Source organism: Haliaeetus albicilla, chromosome 16, assembly GCF_947461875.1.
Source record: "Haliaeetus albicilla chromosome 16, bHalAlb1.1, whole genome shotgun sequence".
NCBI classification, from domain to species: domain Eukaryota; kingdom Metazoa; phylum Chordata; class Aves; order Accipitriformes; family Accipitridae; genus Haliaeetus; species Haliaeetus albicilla.
Window position 1 is genome coordinate 31729441 of NC_091498.1, and position 18797 is coordinate 31748237.

Below are 18797 nucleotides of genomic sequence, written 5' to 3' on the forward strand. Positions count from 1 at the left end.
AGATGGGGGAAGGCAATGTGAGGTTTCTCCAAAGCCAGAGGTAGGGGTTGAGGGCTGCATCCAGGAGTGTTGTGCAGAGCTCCATATGGAAGTACCACCGTCGGAGCTTGTGGAGCCCAGCAGGCAGGGCTCCATCTTGATAACGACAGGGAGCTGCCTGGAGTGAGATGGAGCCTTCCTCCCTGGGTCTGATTGCAGTTCTCAGGATGGAAATGGCTGCAGTCTGTTGTGTGAATTAAGCTTGGCTTTTCTCCTGGCATGCTGCTATTGCAGCCATTCATTGGGCAAACTGTATTCACCCCCCTTGATGAGATGATATTGCTGCAAGAGAGGCAAGACTGACCAAATCCCAGCATCTCTGATCAAGTGATTCTGTGATTAACCTGCTTGTGGCTGTGCTGTACTGCATTGTGTTTAATGCTAACATCCTGCTCGTGCTTAGCTTGTCTCTCCTTCTGAATAGGTGACTGTGGGGAGAGATGTCAGCAGAAGTTATAGAAGATGGCACTGAGGCATGTGGCCCCAGGCTGGCTTTATGGTCCTCTCTGGGCATCTTACAGCCTGTGACTATGTGGAAGCAGTACATTTAGAGCACTCACCTTCTTGGGACTTAAACTAGTTTATCTTCTCCTCAGCTAGGGTAGGGTGGGGTAAAATGCATAGGCGATGGCCTTCTGTTGCAACAGGGTGTTTGATAAACAGAGGAGAATTTCTCTTGAACTAACTTCTAGTTCTGTTAAACAGCTAGCAGGGTCTGCTCAGGAAAACAGGCATAGCTATACTGAGCTGGTTTGGGGAGGGGGAGGATCTTGCCCAGCAGAACCAGCTTGCTTTCCTGCAGTCACCTGGAAATGCTGACAGTGCTGTTCTGGTGGTGCTGAGAGAAGGCTGATGCTCAGAAAGAAGGGTGCACGTGTCTCACTATGATGAAAAAAGGGAAACAGTAGAAAAACACTGTCTAACAGAATAAGGCCTTTAGTGAGTCTTTTGTCTCTTTCAGCAAGAGATGCAGCGGTACAAAGAGGTGTGTTACTACATGCTGTTTGCCCTGGCTGCCTATGGCTGGCCCATATACCTGATGAGGAAGCCCACATGTGGACTCTGTCGCCTGGCCAGATCCTGCTCGTGAGTGATCATCCTATCTATCACTCTACCTTTTCTTCTTCCCTTTTCCCTTCTGTTTTTCCTGGATTTAGAAATACTCTTTCTTTCATCAGTTTGCCATCTATCACCCCTCTATTTCTTCCTCTTCCTTTTTTCTTCTGTATTTTTTCTCTTTTCCATTCTCATGCTTTTTCTTTCCATCTCTCAGTAACTCTGTGCCTTCATACTCCAATATCTTCCTCTTGAATCTCTTCCATACAGTTGCTTATCTGCTTACCTTTTTAAATAAACCAGGCTGTCCTGTGTTCTATCCTCTGGTGCACTAAGGATCATGCCAGTGCTGTGCAGTTTGAACAGCCAGCAGAGAGAAGTCGTCTGGCACAAGACTGCTTTCACACTGAGTCAAAATAGCTGTCTTGGAGCTCAGAAAGCTGATTTATCGGCAAGCCCAGATATGCAGGCAGTTGACATTTGGGTCTTCATTAAAGTATCGGCAAGACTTGACCAGAGTTTTTGCTGTGTTCTCTATGACTAATTTTTGTTTTTCTGCCATGCTGTATAGTGCTCACCTCATGGTAGCAATGCTGTAGTTCAGTTCAGGGTTGTATTGTTTTAAATGTTTGCTCTCAGCTGCTGTAATCATGTCATCAGATTCTCTTTGGGGTTCAGCTTTTTGCACTTATGCAGGCAACTTCTGTGCTGAACCTCTTAGGAGGAATATAGTTCCTTTTGAGTATTTTTATTTGTGAAGTGTCTCTTAAGGGAAAGAAGGAAAAAAAAATCTGTGCTTCTGTTTTTGTTCTGGGATGATTCTAGACCTGTTTTATTTTTTGTTATAAATAGATCTAGATCTCAAGAAATGCTAGCTGCTTTGTGTGTTGAAGCAATGTAGGACTGTGCTATGAAGCATAGTATCCCTTTAGAAGAGATCCCAGCCCCACCATCCATTGATTCCTTGGGGACTGGTTGCACTGTAGCTCTCTCTGGTGCTCGGAATGAAAACTACATCTGATCCCAGTGCCCCTTTTTGATGCTGAAACATGAGTTGTGTGCTGTTTTGTGCAAGAGCTCCAAGTGAAGGAAATAACTGCTGTTGAGATGAGGCCAGTGTGGCATGCAGGGTCTGTCTTTCCCTTATCTCTAGGCATTCCACTCTAAAGCCAGTCTCTTCCATGTTCCTCTTTTCCTCAAAGCTATTTTTTTCTTCTGCAGATGTTGCTGTCTCTGTCCTTCGCGTCCCCGCTATGCACCTAGTGTCACCATTGAAGAGGATAATTGCTGTGGCTGCAATGCCATTGCCATCCGGCGCCACTTCTTGGATGAGAACATGACCTCGGTGGACATTGTTTACACATCCTGCCATGATGCAGTAAGCAGAATCTGCAACCCCCTTCATATTTGGGGTATGCTTCTAAGGCTCTTTCTAATGGGATTTACGTGCTTCCAGGTGTAGTGGTACAAAGAAGGAAACTTAAGCCTTTTTCTGACACTAGAGCGTCCCATCCTATCTCTCCGTCAAGAAATTCTGCCACGTGGACAGAAATATTTGCTACTGCCAAAAATCAGATCATTCAGAGGAGTGCTTACCCATAAGGCATAACCTGTCATGCTGCTCTGCCTCTTTTTCCCTGAGCAGGAGAGTAATTAAACAGGAATGTCTCAATTGTTACAGTAGTGGATCTTTTCCAGGTTTATGAAACGCCTTTCTATGTGGCAGTGGACCATGATAAGAAGAAGGTGGTCATTAGTATCCGAGGAACTCTGTCTCCAAAAGTAAGCACACTGTGCAGTGGCCTTGTATACCCTTGGCCACTCTGGCAAACTTTCAGGAGGATCTGAGACCTTCCTGACTCACACTTGGTGTTTGACTTACCTGAAACATGGTGACTTCTTTTCTTCCAGGATGCCCTGACTGACCTAACAGGGGATGCAGAGCGCCTTCCAGTTGAGGGTCACCATGGAACATGGCTAGGACACAAGGTGTGTAAAAGAAAACAAAACAAACCCTAAACAAAAAACCCACCACTTCTAATGTTTTGACTTTTTAATTATATGCCAAAAAAAAAGTGGTCTTAATTGCTTGAGGTGCTTTTAAGAAGGATGTAACATAATTGCAGTGAAATGACTTTGAGATGTTAAAAGAAAATCCTTAGTGTAACAGTTAAAATTGCTATGTCTGTAATTAAAAAAACCCATACAATTAGTAAAAACCAAACTGTAAAAGGCATCTGTGGAGACATAGAACAAAATTATTGGAGTAATTCAAATTATTTTTTCTTCCAATGACCTTTTCAGAATTTGCAATCAAACCCTGAGCATGTGTTTAAAATTCTGTTGCAGTAGGATAGGCGTTGAACCTCATAAAAGGATACTGGCAGGACTTGCATCTGTGTAATTAGACTGATGCTATGTGTCTGTGTTAGTGATCAGGACTGGGCTGACTAAATCAATTTACTATAAAGCTGACCCTTGCCCTAGTCCAGCAAAGTAATGACACGCATGCTGAGTTTTAAGATTATCAAGAATTTGGCAGCCTCTCAAGACACAGTGCCTGATTGGGAAAGAAAAATACAAACTGAAGGTTGTGTGTGTGTTGGAAGGAACGTAGCAACTGCTGGAAACGCTGCTACTCAGGGAGACAAGATGCTGCTGATCATCTGGTCAGTGTTCCTTCAGGGCAGGACACTCTGCTCCTAATTCCTAAGGAGCCAAGAGCTTGGGAGCTCCTGCTTCATTCGTGATGTCCAGCCTGAATGCCAAACCTCTTCTCTGTGCTTTGATGCTCTGCTTTAGGAAGTAGAGCATTAGCAGGTGATAGATAACTGCATACTCAAATGCTTAGCTGGATATGGATCTGATAAAAAAGTGCTTACCTAAGAAAGTGTTGTTCGGACTCTCTGTGGTCTCCAATTCTCCTGGAGTGGGTCTTTTTGAAAACAGTGTTTTGTACCTCCTATTTGGCTAAGGGGTATTTCCTTTGTTTCCCCCAAAATGAGAAAATTAATCACCTGGTGATTACATAGGACATGTTATGGAAACATAGATAGATGAGGTAGTATTTTGTCACATAACTGATACTTAGCTATGTGAATCTTTACTATTTAACACTTCTGAAGCATTATGTCTACTGTCAATGACAATGTCACTTGGTTTTGTACTAATTCATTCAGCTCAAAGTAACTTTTCACAATCTGTGTGATCAACAGTTTGTACAAAGAAAGGAAGGTAAAAGGAAACAAAAAGGAAGCAAGGGGAATTTGTTCTATTTTTAATGTGCAGAGAAGCTAGTAATAGATCCTCACAGAAGTTGGATTTTCTTTTAACCTTTACGTGGAAAATATTCATATGCTAGTGTCTTAGATGAAACATTATCAGATCATACCCTTTGTTCTGTATTGAGTTTTTATTTGGCCTTTGTGTTATTTCTTTTTTGATTGTTGCTAGTACAGAAATACAGCTTTATCTTAAATTATTATCAATATTAATCTCCAGACAATAATGTACTGTTGATTCCTGAGGGAAACTAATGGAGGTAATAGAATTTAAAAATGTCTGTCTTAATGCATTTTTAATGTCCAGAAGTCAACTTTAATACAAAAATAAATGAAGTGTTTTGCTAACACATCTAACTTGGAGAAGAGTAGTTGGCCATTCAGGAGCTTCCTGTAAGTTGTTTGATTTCTGTTGTTTTTCTTGTTGATTTCATCCTGCACACCCAGCAGGCTGCCATGGCCTGTTATCTCCACCTGTGGAGCCCGCCTGTCACTGTGCTTCATGTGGTGTCAATCAGACATCCTAAGAATTAAAACTCTTAATGTTTATATGAGCCTTCTTATCACTCCACCGGTACCACAGCTGAAAGTGTTTGATTGCTTGGGTTGCTGCGAATGCCACAGTTAAAATATATATTAGGTATCTGAGCTATTTCGGATCAAAAAACCATAGCTGTAATGAAGGTTTATGGGTTAGCATGCCAAAAAAAAAGGGGGGGGGATTGTCACCATTTGGAGGGGAGATTAGCTCCAAAAAATAAATCTAGCTTCACTATTTTTGAAATAAAATCCACTGATTTTATAACAAAATTAATTTTAAAATAATCATAAGTCAAGGGCATGAATCTATACTTAATTCTGTTGAACTTGTATAGACAAAACTACTAAAATGATGATGTTATGGAGATTTGTTTCCTGGTGTTGAGCCAACCGGCATGACAAGAAGTAGCTGCTATAAGCAAGCCCTGAAAGCTCAGCTGTGATAACAGCTCTCACCAGTTTGATAGAACAGTCAGTAATAGCAGAAACTTTCAAGCCCTTTTCTCTACCAAATAGACTCCCTCTGGGTTTTCACACACAATTCAAATATCACAGAGCAGTTTCGTGCCTTCAAACTGTAAAGCAATACAGAATATTTCCATTTTGCTTTCCCTAGATCTCCAATCTGTTTGGTTATTTACATGTGAGGTTTGAAAATTAAGCCCAGATAGTTTTATTCCTTTGAAACTTATGAAACAGTGTCCATTTTAATGGAAAGTCTAAATGTAGCTTTGCAGTGATAAGTCTTATTCCATAATATTAAAATCACTGTCTATATTAAAATGTACTTTAATTATCAAAAATATAGCTATAAGGCTAACAGCCCATTAGTAATATCACCATGGATTTAGGTCATACTTTTCAAAAATAGAATCCTAAATTCATGTTAGAAATTTATTTAAGTAGTGTGCTGTTCACTTCTCATTAGAGTTGGAAATGGAGACTCTTCTGAATGCAGTGGAAGCTGGCTAGCTGCTGAGATCTGAACACAGGCATAAAATATCATGGCATCTGCTTTTTGATAATGATGGTAGCATTACAGATGTCCCATTTACAGGCTCAGCAGAATCACCTGTGTTCTGCTCTTTCTCTTCAGTAGTCAGATTGGTTTTGATGGTGTGTTTGATATTGAGGACTTTGAAAGTTCCACATTTGCTTTTTGAGGGTCATGAATTCTTTTATGTCTCTGAGATTAAATAGTCCTCAATGATGTTCACTTTGTACTTAAACTGTTTTCAGGTAGGGGTGTAATGGAAAATAGCAAAGGAGATCTTCCCTGGTTTTTGACTAACCCAGGCAGTGTGAATTATTTGAGGTCTGTAATCACCAAATTAGAAATAGATGATTTCTGTTTACCCATGTTCACCCTGTACTACATCACTGTTTTTCAGCCTTTGTAGTTCAGGCTTGCTTACCACTGAATTAAACTGTAGTAAAGGCATAACCAAGAATTTATGCAACAGACCAAATTCTAGTTGCTTGTTTATAACAGATCAACTGCATTTGTAATTATTACACAGAGGGAGAAACTTCAGATGCAGCCATCAGCAGAGGGGATAAATGTTTAGAACCAGACTATCAGCTTGTTTCCCATCTTCCAGCAGTTCTTAACTTCTAGTGAATAAAAACCTTTAATCTGTGATTAATGTCCATTGATAGCTGAATCCCCTTAATAGTTGCTGCCTTCTTCAGTCATCAATAACTCTTCCTGTACAGATAGTGCTGCCACTTTTTCCCTCCCGTAGTGTCTTGGTGTTTGTGTTATTTTTCCCTATGAACTTCTTAGGCTAGTTCATGCTTTCATTCACAGATTTAAATGTAAGAGCACAGTTTTGCATTTAAGGCACTGACAAGCGGAAAATCAAAGGTTGTTTCTCTGTTCTACTGTAGGTCCCAGTGTCTGCCGAGCTACCAGATACACAACTTTGTCTTTAAGAAGTGGGTTGTTTTATGTTGGTTGTTTGGGGTTTTTTTCCTAGATTTGTACCACGAGCCCAGGAATAGGGCCTTTGAGTGTTATCTTAAGAACTGTCATTACTTCCAAACGGTTTGTGGCTTTGGTGATCAGTGAGCCAAGACATGTGCCTAATGAAGTCTATTGCTAAATGTGGAGTGGAGTCCGTATTCTTCCTCAACCCTGACACATGCTGTGTGGCACTCTAGAGCTTATGCAGTGTTCGGGGCAGTATGGTGTCTGCTAGATGTTTAGATAAGGTCTGATATGCAACTGTTTACATGCTGTTCTGTCTTCATGTTTCCCTCAGGGAATGGTGCTATCTGCTGAGTACATCAAGAAGAAATTGGAGCAAGAAATGGTGCTTTCTCAAGCTTTTGGACGAGACTTAGTGAGTATTAGTTTTCTTTTATCCTCGCAGGCTATACAAAAGATGAGATTCCCCTAAAACACTAGCTTTAGGGAAACCTCCATGTCCCTTAACCTACCATACTAATTTCTTAAATCTTCCTTCAATTCCTATCCCTCTGGATTGCCAGACAGGCAACTAGTTACTTATTTCCCCAAGGCTTTTTTATTTTGAAACCACCAATACTGCAGAGGTCCTGATTATTTTTTTTCCTTAGGCAAAGCTAAGGCAGGAAGTCCCATTTGGTGGCAATGTAGGACAGGGAACAGTAAAAACAAATCAACAGGAACTAAAATCCCATCTCTATGGAGATTCTCTTTGGAGACGGCAATGGGCTGCCATGCTGACTTGTCTGTGTGTGCACATTTCTTGTGAGAGCGTGCTATCAGAGAACCCAAGAGAGATGTTACGAAGCAACTTACCTTAGTTTATATGTTGGTAATAGCACAGTCAGTCCCCTTCTGGGAGGGAACTTCTAAACTGCCTGATTCCCTGCTGTCAGGCAGCTGTCCTTTTCTCATGCCCAAAGAGTGCCTTGGTCTGAGCAGTGCCCATGGGGAAATTAGCAATAGATCAAGTGAGAAGGAAAAGAAGGATAAAAGCCTCAGTGGTTTCCTGAAACTTGAGTGTCATACCACTCAACACTGAAGTGTCTGCCTTGTGATGTTTGGTAGATGTAGGGAGAGATACATAGGCATCTGACTTCTTTATATGGTGCTTTATTCCTCTCTGCCCAGAAAGTGAAAATTGGTCTTAAGTGAGCTGTTACTCATGAGGAATTTTTCCTGATGTCCTATAGAGCTCAATTGCTACCTGACTGGTAAGGATATGGTGATGTTCGAAGCTCTGTACTTTGGTTTTCTCCTGTGTGTGGTAATAAGTATCATATTCTGTTCTGTTTGAAGCTGGCTTTGTGGGGTGGGTCCAACTTCTAATTGATGCAAAATAGTGTAACTAGCTGGACCTGACCCACAAGGATGGAGAGAGCTTGATTAATATGAGATGGAGCAACTGGGTTGTGTGTAGAAAATTAATTACTGCCCGAGGTTGAACTCTGAAGAATATCTGAAAAAGTGCTATGGTCAAAACATAAATGCCATCCCAGGTCCTACCAAAGGTTCATTTATCCCAGTATATTGTTTCTGACAGTTGCCAGCAACAGGTATTCAGGGATAAAGTATAACAAGTGAGGTGTATAAAGTCTCAAACCTCCCCCAGCATTCACCTCACTGACTGTAAGAGGCATGATGGTGGCTTAGAGATGGTCTCGAGAAGGAAAATGAAACAAAGATAGATCTTTCATTCTTGTGGCCTGGTCTTATGTTCTATGTGTTTTCTCATCTTATGCAGAAGTCCAAGTATAACCACCACTGTGGTGACCCAGGGCCATGGAGAGTCGGATGCTGGATTCTCTTTCCCTGTGTAAAATCTACAGGGCACTGGCAGAGCTCTGCAGAAAAACAAGACTGAAACTTTTCAAATGTTGTCTTAGTGAACTTCTAGGTTCTAAGCCATGCCTAGCACTCTAGCCTCTGAATAACAAGAACAATACAAAATGTTAGAGAATAGTTTTGTCTCTGAATTACTTGAGCAGTGGTCAGCTGTTGAGAGCATCTAGACTTAGAAGACTGTTGTTCAAACTGCTAGTTAGGATTTCTGTTTTTCAGCCTGCACAAGTGATGGAATTAATGAAAGCAAGTAATTTCTAGAACCAAGGAGACCTTAGGTGTGTGAGCCTGGACTCAGATATTATCAGAAGGCTGTCAGATTTGAGGAGCAAAAGGCTCATATCAAATCCTAAATAACTCAAACAGCTTGTGTACAGTACAATTCCTTTTTCTTCCTACCTTTTTTCTTTTAAGGAAGACTCAGTAGGTCAAACACTGACTGATGGAGATATAGGAGAGAATGCCAGAAGACAATGGATTCTAGCATCCCTTCAGAACAGGCAACATTGCAGGGCAGGAGAGTGCTGGGACGGCCACTGTGACTTAGGCTAAACAGTGTAAATAAGAACTCTGCTTCCATTTCAAGACCTAATATACCCTCACTAGTTCCCATTAGTGGAGGAGCTGGTTAGCTGGAGTCTGGAGTGCTCATGTATAGGAAAGACTGACAGCCGGGGAAAGGTGCAGATTTTGGAGTTGGGGACTTGCCTTTCAGTATGACCTTAATTTCTTGTTTGGTTTTTTGTTTGTTTGTTTTCAGGGGAGAGGAACAAAACACTATGGCCTGATTGTGGTTGGTCATTCCCTAGGGGCTGGCACAGCTGCCATCCTGTCCTTCCTTTTGCGTCCACAGTATCCATCACTGAAGTGCTTTGCCTATTCTCCCCCAGGTGGGCTGCTGAGGTAGGTGTTGGGGCAGGAGGACCGGTGAGAGAGAGGGGTTGTATAGTTGTAGCTGGATCAGATCCTGTTTGTGATGCTTTGAGGAGCAGTAAAAGACAAGTCTCTGCCCTGAGAAGCATGCAGAAAAATGGAGAGCCAGTCTATAGGAGATGAGGGTTGTTGGCAACCTTTGCTCTGTGTTATAGTTTGGAATTTAGGTTATGATAGCAGGTGGCCACTGTCCCAAATATTCTGGTTTATGAGTTAGTTGTCTGTGGCTATAGCTCTAATTTCACCCTGACTAGTGGAAAATGCAGGCCAAGTGGATGGGGTGCAATTTCCTTATTCTCTGCACAGTGCCAGTGTGTCCTTTCCCCATCTGCTGTGAATAGATGTACAATAAGGGAGATACTTGACTGAACATAGATGTCTGCATCAGTTGATCTAGTTGTTTGGACTCCTTTTGCAGCTGACAAAGGAATTGGCACTTCTGGGGTGTGATTTCTGTCATTCTAAAGTGGGTGCCTAAAATAGGTCAGAGGGATTGGTTTTCTTGGGTGCCTCTCTCTCTCTCTCAGCTATAGGGAGAATCTAGGGTAGCTGCCTCAGATCTCTGAAGAGAGTTATGGTGAATTCCTCCCACTGTAAATGGGAACAGACCTGCTCATCATGTTACTTACATGGCAGCCAAACAAAACCATCCCACTTGATTGCTGTGAAGTGAGATAAAGGTTTTTCTAGTTGTGACAAACATCATGGGGGCACTTGAGAGCAGCTATGGATTATCAGAAGCTTCTTGTGATAGTTAACTGCATCATGTTTCAGGAGCAGCCAAGGGTTTTAAACCATCCTACTAATGAATCTGGATATTGGCATGCCTTATGATAGTAATCCCTGGTCTTCTGCAACTATAGAGGAATTGCTCTGTAGAATGTTTCATGAGAGTTTTATAGCTTTCTGCTCAGAGCTTCCTCTCCTGAGATCCTGTGTTACTTCAACTGTCTCAGGGTGCCTCTGACTGCCACACTTCTGTTACACTGTGTGTCACCCCGAGGACCATCTCTAGATCAATGTAATGATGCAGCCTCTTCCTTTGGTAACTGGTTCAGAAGATCTCTAGGAAGGTAGCTGATTGCAGAACCAGCTCATAGAGTAGAAGCCTTAATTCCCTCTTGGTACTCAGGTTGCTGCAGAAAGTGGCCATCTGAGTTCTAAAGTGTCTTTGTAAAGTAGTCTCAGGAGCATGGAATATCTTCTTCCTTTCTGCTGTCCTGGCCATTCCCAAACTATTGGAAGATGACTATGAGGCATTGAGTTAAAGTACTTCCTTTTCCAAGTATATTCAGAGCCATATGCAGAGTAATATTGCTTGGGGCATGGGATGTGAATATTAGGCTTTTCTTTATCAAGGTGCAAGTCCCAAAAGCCTTGAGCAGCTTTGTGGTTTTTATGACCCTGGTTTGCTGTTTGGTAACCTCTCTGGCACCAGGGGCAAATTGGGAATGAAGTGCAGTTTGCTGCTAGTGAAACGCTGTTTGCTTCTTCTTGGTCCTGTTTCTCTTCCAGTGAGGATGCCATGGAGTATTCAAAAGAGTTTGTGACTGCAGTCGTGCTTGGCAAAGATCTAGTGCCCAGGCAAGTTGAGAAGTGTCTGAATTTCTTGATGAGTTTCTGCTGTTTCTATACCAAAGTTACCTGTTTCCTATCAGAAACACCTAGATCATATCTGTCTCCAGTTTCCTCATTTACCTGTCCTTATACGCTTCTTACTTGTCTTCCTAGTTACCTGTATTTCTGCATCTTTTACCTGGACACCTATATTGGTGTTTCACACACCTTTTATAGGCATATCCCTCCCTGTCTCTCAGCTGCCTGTATGAAAGAAAAGGGTGAATAACCTGCCTCTGTAACTATACTCATTGTGGTATCTGACATGTCAATGCCATCTTCCTGGTTGCCTGTGTTATTTTGGACATCTTTACACTCTGCCCTGAACTAGATGTGCTGTCATCTCATTGTACTGTTTTTCCCTGAATACCTATTCCATATCATCTCACATTTCTGAACCAGCTCCCTCATTTCTTGTGTCTTGGCATTTCTCACCTCTCATCATCTCCTGGGACGTGTTCTGCTGAACAGGGCATCGGACTTAGGAGCTAGACAACCTGGTTTTTGCTTTTGCTTCTGCCCTGTTGCATGACCTCAGATACATTGTACAGACAGAAATGCCACCATTTAAGGCGTGTAGAATTCAGCAGAGAAAAAGTACTAGATGGTATTGAGTATGCCTCTTGGTAACCTGTATGACAAAATCTTGTCCATTCTTTCATCTGTTTAGTGGTGTCATATAGCTCTGACACCTTTTTAACCTACCTGTTCTGTGTCATCCTATACTTGTTTCTTGCTCACTTGTTTCTGTGATTGCATCATCTCCCTCCTTATCTGTTCATTGACCTGTCTCATACCTGTGTTCACTGATCTGACTCTGCTATTACATTTCATACTTGTCTATTGTCACGATGGTTTCCTGTGGCCTCTTAACCCTGGTTACTGGTCCTGAGTGATGCCACAACTCACCTCTGAAATGATCTGCATTATGGTGTTGTTGCATTCTTGTAGTATCTCTTGTAGCATAGTTTCTTGTTCTTCTGTGCTGTGTGTCCCTACTGTCCTGTTACCCACCTGCTGTTCCCTGCCCAGCTGTTGTAAATACATCTTCCTCTTTTCCAGAATTGGTCTCTCTCAGCTGGAGGGATTTCGCCGGCAGCTTCTGGATGTTCTTCAAAGAAGTAACAAACCAAAGGTAAGAGTAAAAATTAATAGACACCTGGAGGCGAGTCTCTGAGCAGTGATGGTAAACTTTTAGTGTCATATATTGAGCAATACTGCAGATTTCTGCCCTCCAGGTCTCCTCAGGTTCACTGTGACTACTATTTAGGTAACCAGAGGAGTGATGGCAAGAGCTGGAAGGCAGCTAGAGAGGTGAGGGCAAAGGGCTGCACTCTGTAGGCTGTGTGATGATTCTGGCTCACGTGCTGTAAATTCACCATCACAGGTCTAAAATAACTGAGCAGGAAATACTCTCATCTGAGCCTGTTTTGAAGTCTGTGTTCCAACTGTAGCTTTTCTTGGCCAGTAACAAATGCTAACAGGCTAGAAAGTACAACAGTTGTCTGCTTACAGACACTGCTGCATGCTGTCTGGGTGGTGCTGTTCTAGGATAAGTCGTCTGTTAATATTTTGGAGATAGGAAATGTGGAAAGTTGTTCCTTCCCAGGCTTCTTTACCATTACACTGAGATGGAAGAAACATAAGACATTTAAGATTTTTAGGGGTAAAATGTTATAGATATGACCCGTAGAGGGAGAAAACTGAGCTTACATTTATTTTTCTTGTTAGCATTCTATGTTTTTTGTGTTTTGGTTTATGCGGTTTTTGGTGAATATTGGGGGTTTTAGGATTTCTTTTAGTGCATAAAGAAAGGCCTAAACAGAATTTTTGTCTGTTTATGTTGCATAATCTTTTGCCTATTTTTCTACATTAAATTCAGATTCCATCTTTGTTTATCCTGAAAGATACTAAGTTACCAATTGGTGGACAAGTTGGTGCTTGCTCTAGATCCTTAACTCCACAAAAACCTCCAAAAAAAGGAAGGATGAGATGTTGCCACTTCTAAGGTTAAAACTGGGAAAGGAAGAAACAACTTTTCTGGGCCGGGTTATCTTTGTCTCTTGGTCTATTATTTAAGCAATCAAGGCACAAGACCTGTTTTTCCTCTGTTCTGGTATTAGGTATTCAGTTTAAATCTCCCAATAGTGCCTTTGAGATGACTCTGCTTTTCTTTGTTTTTCTCTTTTCAATATTCTCTTTCCTTTCTCTTGTGTTGAATAGTGGCGAATCATTGTGGGTGCTACGAAGTGCATACCCAAGTCGGAGCTCCCTGAAGAGACGGAAGAAAATTCAGTAACGAGTAATCGCCTCTGGACCCATCCCAGTGATCTGACTATTGCCCTGTCTGCAAGCACACCACTCTACCCACCTGGCCGCATCATCCACGTGGTGCACAATCACCCTGCAGAGCAGTGCTGGTGAGTATGCGCAGAGCTGCGAAGCCAGCCTATGGGTGGGGGTGAAAGTTTTCTTTTGGAAAAGGCTTCCCAAGACAGGAACCCATCTATGAAGGAAGTGATCCCACTCCCCACTGTCTTGTGATGACAGTGATTGTGTCTGTGCTGTCAGAATAGGAAGATAGTCGTGTCACTGTTGGCTAGTGCAAAGTTTTGGAGCAATAGCAGTAGCATGTGTACTTTAATATCTTCTGTTTCTTCTCCTGTTGCTTTTTCTGTCTGCAACCTGCTGTTTCTTTCTTTTGCATGCCAAAATACTGGCCTGCTCTTTCATCCCCTGCTCCCTGTTTTCCCCTCTGTTTGTATCCCAACTCCTCTTCCAGTTGCTGTGAGCAAGAGGATCCCACTTACTTTGCTATCTGGGGTGACAATAAGGCATTTAATGAAGTGATCATCTCACCGGCGATGTTGCACGAACACCTCCCATATGTGGTCATGGAAGGGCTCAACAAGGTAACGCAGAGAATTAGGATCGGGGTGGGGAAGGATCATTCAGTGCAATAACATAGGCTCTGGCTTTGAATGCCTGAAAGACCAGGGTTTGGGCAGGAAAGGCTCAGCATAATGATGCTGAGAGGTGAGCTGTAAACACAAAATGGACAAAAGGCATGGTGGTTCTAGCATATGAGCCCAGTAAGTTTCTTGGTGCCAAGCCAAAGCTCTGTGTGCTTATTGGAGGGCCAGGAAGGTACTGTTGGTGGGGTCCAGTTTTAGAAATTCTTATTGCAAGAGCAGTTAGGTGCCCTAATAAAATGAGTGCCTTGTCACAGGCCTTTATGTACACAGAAGAGGTAGTCCTTGGCCAGGAGAGCTGGCTATTTAAATACACAAGGCCGTTTACTTTGCAGTGAAGGAGGAAAGAAGATTGTGCTCTGGGCCAATCATACACAGGTTGTTAGTGTTGAATGTAATGAGGTCTGGAAATGGAACGTAGATCTCCATCCCAATACACAGAGTCCCAGACTAAGTTGTCTTTCCAAATTGAATGTCATAATAATATGAGGCTGGCTGTTGTTTGGTTCCTTTTTTCAGAACTGCCCGTTACAGGCTGCAGTTCAGGTGAAATCCAAGCTGTGACAGAAGTCCTTCATGCTGTGGCTGCAGCCCCTCTGTTAGTCTGAGGGGTGATTGAGCTTATGTATAATGGTTGTAGAATGGGTCTCTGCCATTAAGCTACAGTTCCTAGCCCTGCAGTTCTACCGTGGAGATTTAGCCAAGTCTCCTCTGCCCTGCTGGTCTGAAGGCTGCTCCTGCCAGCATCCTGCCAGTTACCTCCCCAGCACTGGATTCACAGCAGGGCATTCTGACAGGATAGAGTATGTCAGAATTTATTGATATAATCCTTTATCTCAAGATCTTGCCCTGTGCTTGCAGAAAGTATTGGTAAGAAACAGGCAAATCCAGCTGTTTGGAAGTCCTGAGCTGAGAACAGCGATGCTGATATCTCCAGTAAAGCACTACTGTTCCTCTGCTTGCCTTGAATAGGTCTTGGAGAATTACAACAAGGGGAAAACAGCTTTACTTTCTGCAGCCAAAGTGATGGTGAGTCCTACAGAAGTGGATCTCACCCCAGAGTTGATCTTCCAGAGTCAGCCCTTACCTAGTGGACCCTCAGTGCAGATCGGAACTGGAGCCGTAACAGTGGACAGAAGGAACAGCAGTACTAAGTAAGGATATATCTTTGATTTCTTTGATGGGTTGTTGGCTCTAGGTGTGGGTCCTCTTCCTCTTGGGGCATTGTGATCAATGTTTTTGGAAAGGATAGGTCCACGGGCTGCCTTTGTGAGACTTTTACTTAGCTTCAGCACGTCTTGTGTCATGCTGGGGGGAAAATATCCTTTGTGTTGCTCAAGAATCTGTGAGTGCAGCAAGGTCAGGAGAACCCAGAAGATAAGGGTATGGAAGAAACTTCCTTTTCTCCGTACTCAGACAAATGGGGTTTTCCCTGAAACTGTTAAGACAAAGCTTGCAGTCCTGCAGCTAAATTTCTGTTTTCCTGTGCGAATTATGTGCCCAAAGACAGCCTATATGGTGATTCTCAAAAGCTGAGAAACAGTGAAAGCCATAAGCTTACCAGAAGATCAGCATTTAAAGCTACTTTATGATGTGACTTGTGTAATGTTTGTAAACAGGACAATCTGGGAACATGGATACAGATGAGGGGAGAGCAGTTGGTGTCCTGTTTGTGAAGGACAAGAGCAGGAAGCTCAGTCCAGTGGCAAGTAGGCAAGGGGAAAAGGCATGTTCTGAGTACTGAAGGTGTTCCTACAGGGATTGTTTTCCGAAAGCTGGACCATCACTGAGCACTAACATCAGTAGTCTGGCAAAGACCAAAAGGTGGAGGAACATCTAGAAGGTATATGGAGGAGTGGTTTGGGGAAGAACTTATTCTTTATGGTGTACATAAACACTTTCCTCCAGGAGCTAAAGGCAGAGAGACTCCTTGCAGAATTCCAGATATTTGAGGCATTGCAGGACCACAGACTTGCAAGAAACAAAGAAAATAAACATAAAAATGTGGGTAAAGGCTTATTTCAAAGTTGGAACACATGACTTCTGTCACAGAATTGCATTATGTAGGGCAAATTTGCAGACAAAACAGGGAAGATGGTTTGTAGTCAGAGATAGCAAATGGGATTTGTGAATAGGAACAGAAGACAGCGTTATGGGTGGGAGGTGATTATTCCTTTGCAAGGGAAGCACTTCTATGGAGATTTGAGGTGGAAAGACCCAACAAGAAGCTCTGTGTGTGGCGGAAGAGGCAGGGTGAGATGGTCTGTGCTGAGTGATGGACAGCTGAGTATCCTTGAGATAACATGAGTGAGATGTAAATTTAAAAGATAGATAAGTGTTGTGGTTTAACCCCAGCCAGCAACTGAGCACCACGCAGCCACTCCTCACTTCCCCCACCACCCAGTGGGATGGGGAGAGAATCGGGGGCAGGGGGGTGAGTAGAACTTGTGGGTTGAGATAGGCAGTTTAATAGGTGTTTTTGGTTTGTGTGGTAGCAGAGGAGGGGGCTACAGGGGGGGGCTCCTGTGAGAGGCTGCTGGAAGCTTCCCCGGCTCCAAGTCAGACCTGCTGCTGGTCAAAGCCAAGCCCATCAGCAATGGTGGTAGCGCCTCTGGGAGAACAGATTTAAGAGGGGAAACCTGCAGTGGGGAGGGGAGTGGAATGTGAGAGAAAACCCCTATTCAGATACCGAGGTCAGTGAAGAAGGAGGGGAGGAGGTGTGCCGGAGGCGATGCCCCTGCACCCCATGGTAAGACAGCAGGCTGTCCCTCTGCAGCCCATGGAGGTGAGCAGGGGAGCAGATGCCCACCTGCAGCCCGGGGAGGAGCCCACGCCGGAGCAGGGGGATGTCCCTGAAGATGGCCAGGACTCCATGGGAGAGCCTGCGCTGGAACAGTCTGTGCCTGAAGGACTGCAGCCCACAGAAAGGACCCACACTGGAGCAGTTCATGAAGGACTGCAGCCTGTGGAAGGGACCCACGCTGGAGCAGTTTGTGAAGAACTGCAGCCCATGGGAAGGACTCACGCTGCAGAAGTTTGTGGAGAACTGTCTCACATGGGAGAGACACCATGCTGGAGAAAAGAAAGAGTGAGGAGTCCTCCCCCTGAGGAGGAAGGAGCAGCAGAGACAATGTGTGATGAACTGACCCCAACCCCCATTCCCTGTCCCCCTGCACTGCTCAGGGGGAGGAGGTGGAGAAAATCAGGAGTGGAGTTGAGCCAGGAAGGAGGGAGGGGTGGGGAAGGTGTTTTAAGATTTGGGTTTACTTCCTATTATCCTTGTTTTGTTTTGATTGGTAGTAAATTAAATTGATTTTGTTTTTTTTTCCCCAAGTTGAGTCTGTCTTTTGCCTGTGACTGTAAGTGGTGAGTGATCCCTCCCTTGTCTCGACCCACAAGCTTTTCTTTATATTTTCTCCTCCTCATCCCACTGTGGGGGAGAGGAGTGAGCGAGCGGCTTCATGGTGTTTGTTGCTGGCTGGGCTTAAACTACAACAATAGGACAGAAAGGAAGAAAATAATAATGATGATAATAATAATATGACAATAATAATAAAAGGATTGGAATATACAAAACAAGTGATGCAGAATGCATTTGCTTACCACTCACCGATGCCCAGTCAGTTCCAAGCAGCAATCTGCCCCTCCTGGCCAACTCCCCCCAGTTTATATATTGGGCATGACATCACATGGTATGGAATATCCCTTTGGCCAGTTTGGGTCAGCTGTCCTGGCTGTGTCCCCTCCCAACTTCTTGTGCCCCTCCAGCCTTCTTGCTGGCTGGGCATGAGAAGCTGAAAAATCCTTGACCTAGTATAAACACTACTTAGCAACAACTGAAAACATCAGTGTGTTATCAACATTCTTCTCATACTAAATCTGAAACATAACACCATGCCAGCTACTAGAAAGAAAATCAAGTCTATCCCAGCCAAAACCAGGACAATAAGACAGCAAATAATATGAAGATGGCAAGGTTCTTGTCACAGAGAGAGTGAATGGTCAGAGAAAGTGAAGGAGAGCTTAGAAACAGAACTGCAGCTGTGGTGAAACAGCAAGAACAGGGATTGACCCACATTTGTGAAGGCTACAGTAAGACTGAGAAAATGAACTAGGTCAGGCAGCAGGGAGAGGAGTGGTGGTTTCTGTGCCATAGCCAGAGTAGACCCAAGGAGCTGCTTCCCTTTGAGGTTAGTGAAAGCAGAGAGGGAATTCTGAGTTATGAAAGGGAAAGGAAAAAGGGAGAGGGCAGAAAGGCTTAAGGGAGGTGCTAGAGTGGAAACAGTTGTAGGTTGGTTGTGTTGAATTCAAGGTTAGAGCCAGCTTACTGTGTCAGACTCCCTCTTTTGGGGTTCTCGTAACCTGTTCTCAGATGACTATTACTCTGTTGAAATTACAAAGGGATCAAATATTGGCCTAACTTCTAAGCCTTTCCCTGTATGTTGTGTCCTTTTGGCAGGTGCAGCAGTCCTCCCAAGCTCAGAATCTTTTCCCAGATATTTCCTCCTTTCCTTTAGGGCTGTTGCTTTGGCTGCAGCTCGTCCCAGG

At 43.4% G+C, this 18797-nt stretch overlaps 1 protein-coding gene across 4 annotated transcripts in view; it reads left to right on the plus strand.

The window, feature by feature from the left end:
• The window catches only part of DAGLA (diacylglycerol lipase alpha), a 68508-nt gene that overhangs the window by 45399 nt on the left and 4312 nt on the right, over window positions 1–18797 (plus strand). For all 4 annotated transcript variants that reach the window (XM_069804259.1, XM_069804261.1, XM_069804260.1 and 1 more), the window contains exons 9-19: window positions 1001–1125; window positions 2317–2473; window positions 2794–2877; window positions 3007–3084; window positions 7181–7261; window positions 9488–9630; window positions 11176–11244; window positions 12340–12412; window positions 13501–13697; window positions 14060–14189; window positions 15222–15403. In XM_069804259.1, the coding sequence (XP_069660360.1) occupies window positions 1001–1125; window positions 2317–2473; window positions 2794–2877; window positions 3007–3084; window positions 7181–7261; window positions 9488–9630; window positions 11176–11244; window positions 12340–12412; window positions 13501–13697; window positions 14060–14189; window positions 15222–15403 (1319 nt within the window). The remainder of the gene's footprint in view (window positions 1–1000; window positions 1126–2316; window positions 2474–2793; window positions 2878–3006; window positions 3085–7180; window positions 7262–9487; window positions 9631–11175; window positions 11245–12339; window positions 12413–13500; window positions 13698–14059; window positions 14190–15221; window positions 15404–18797) is intronic.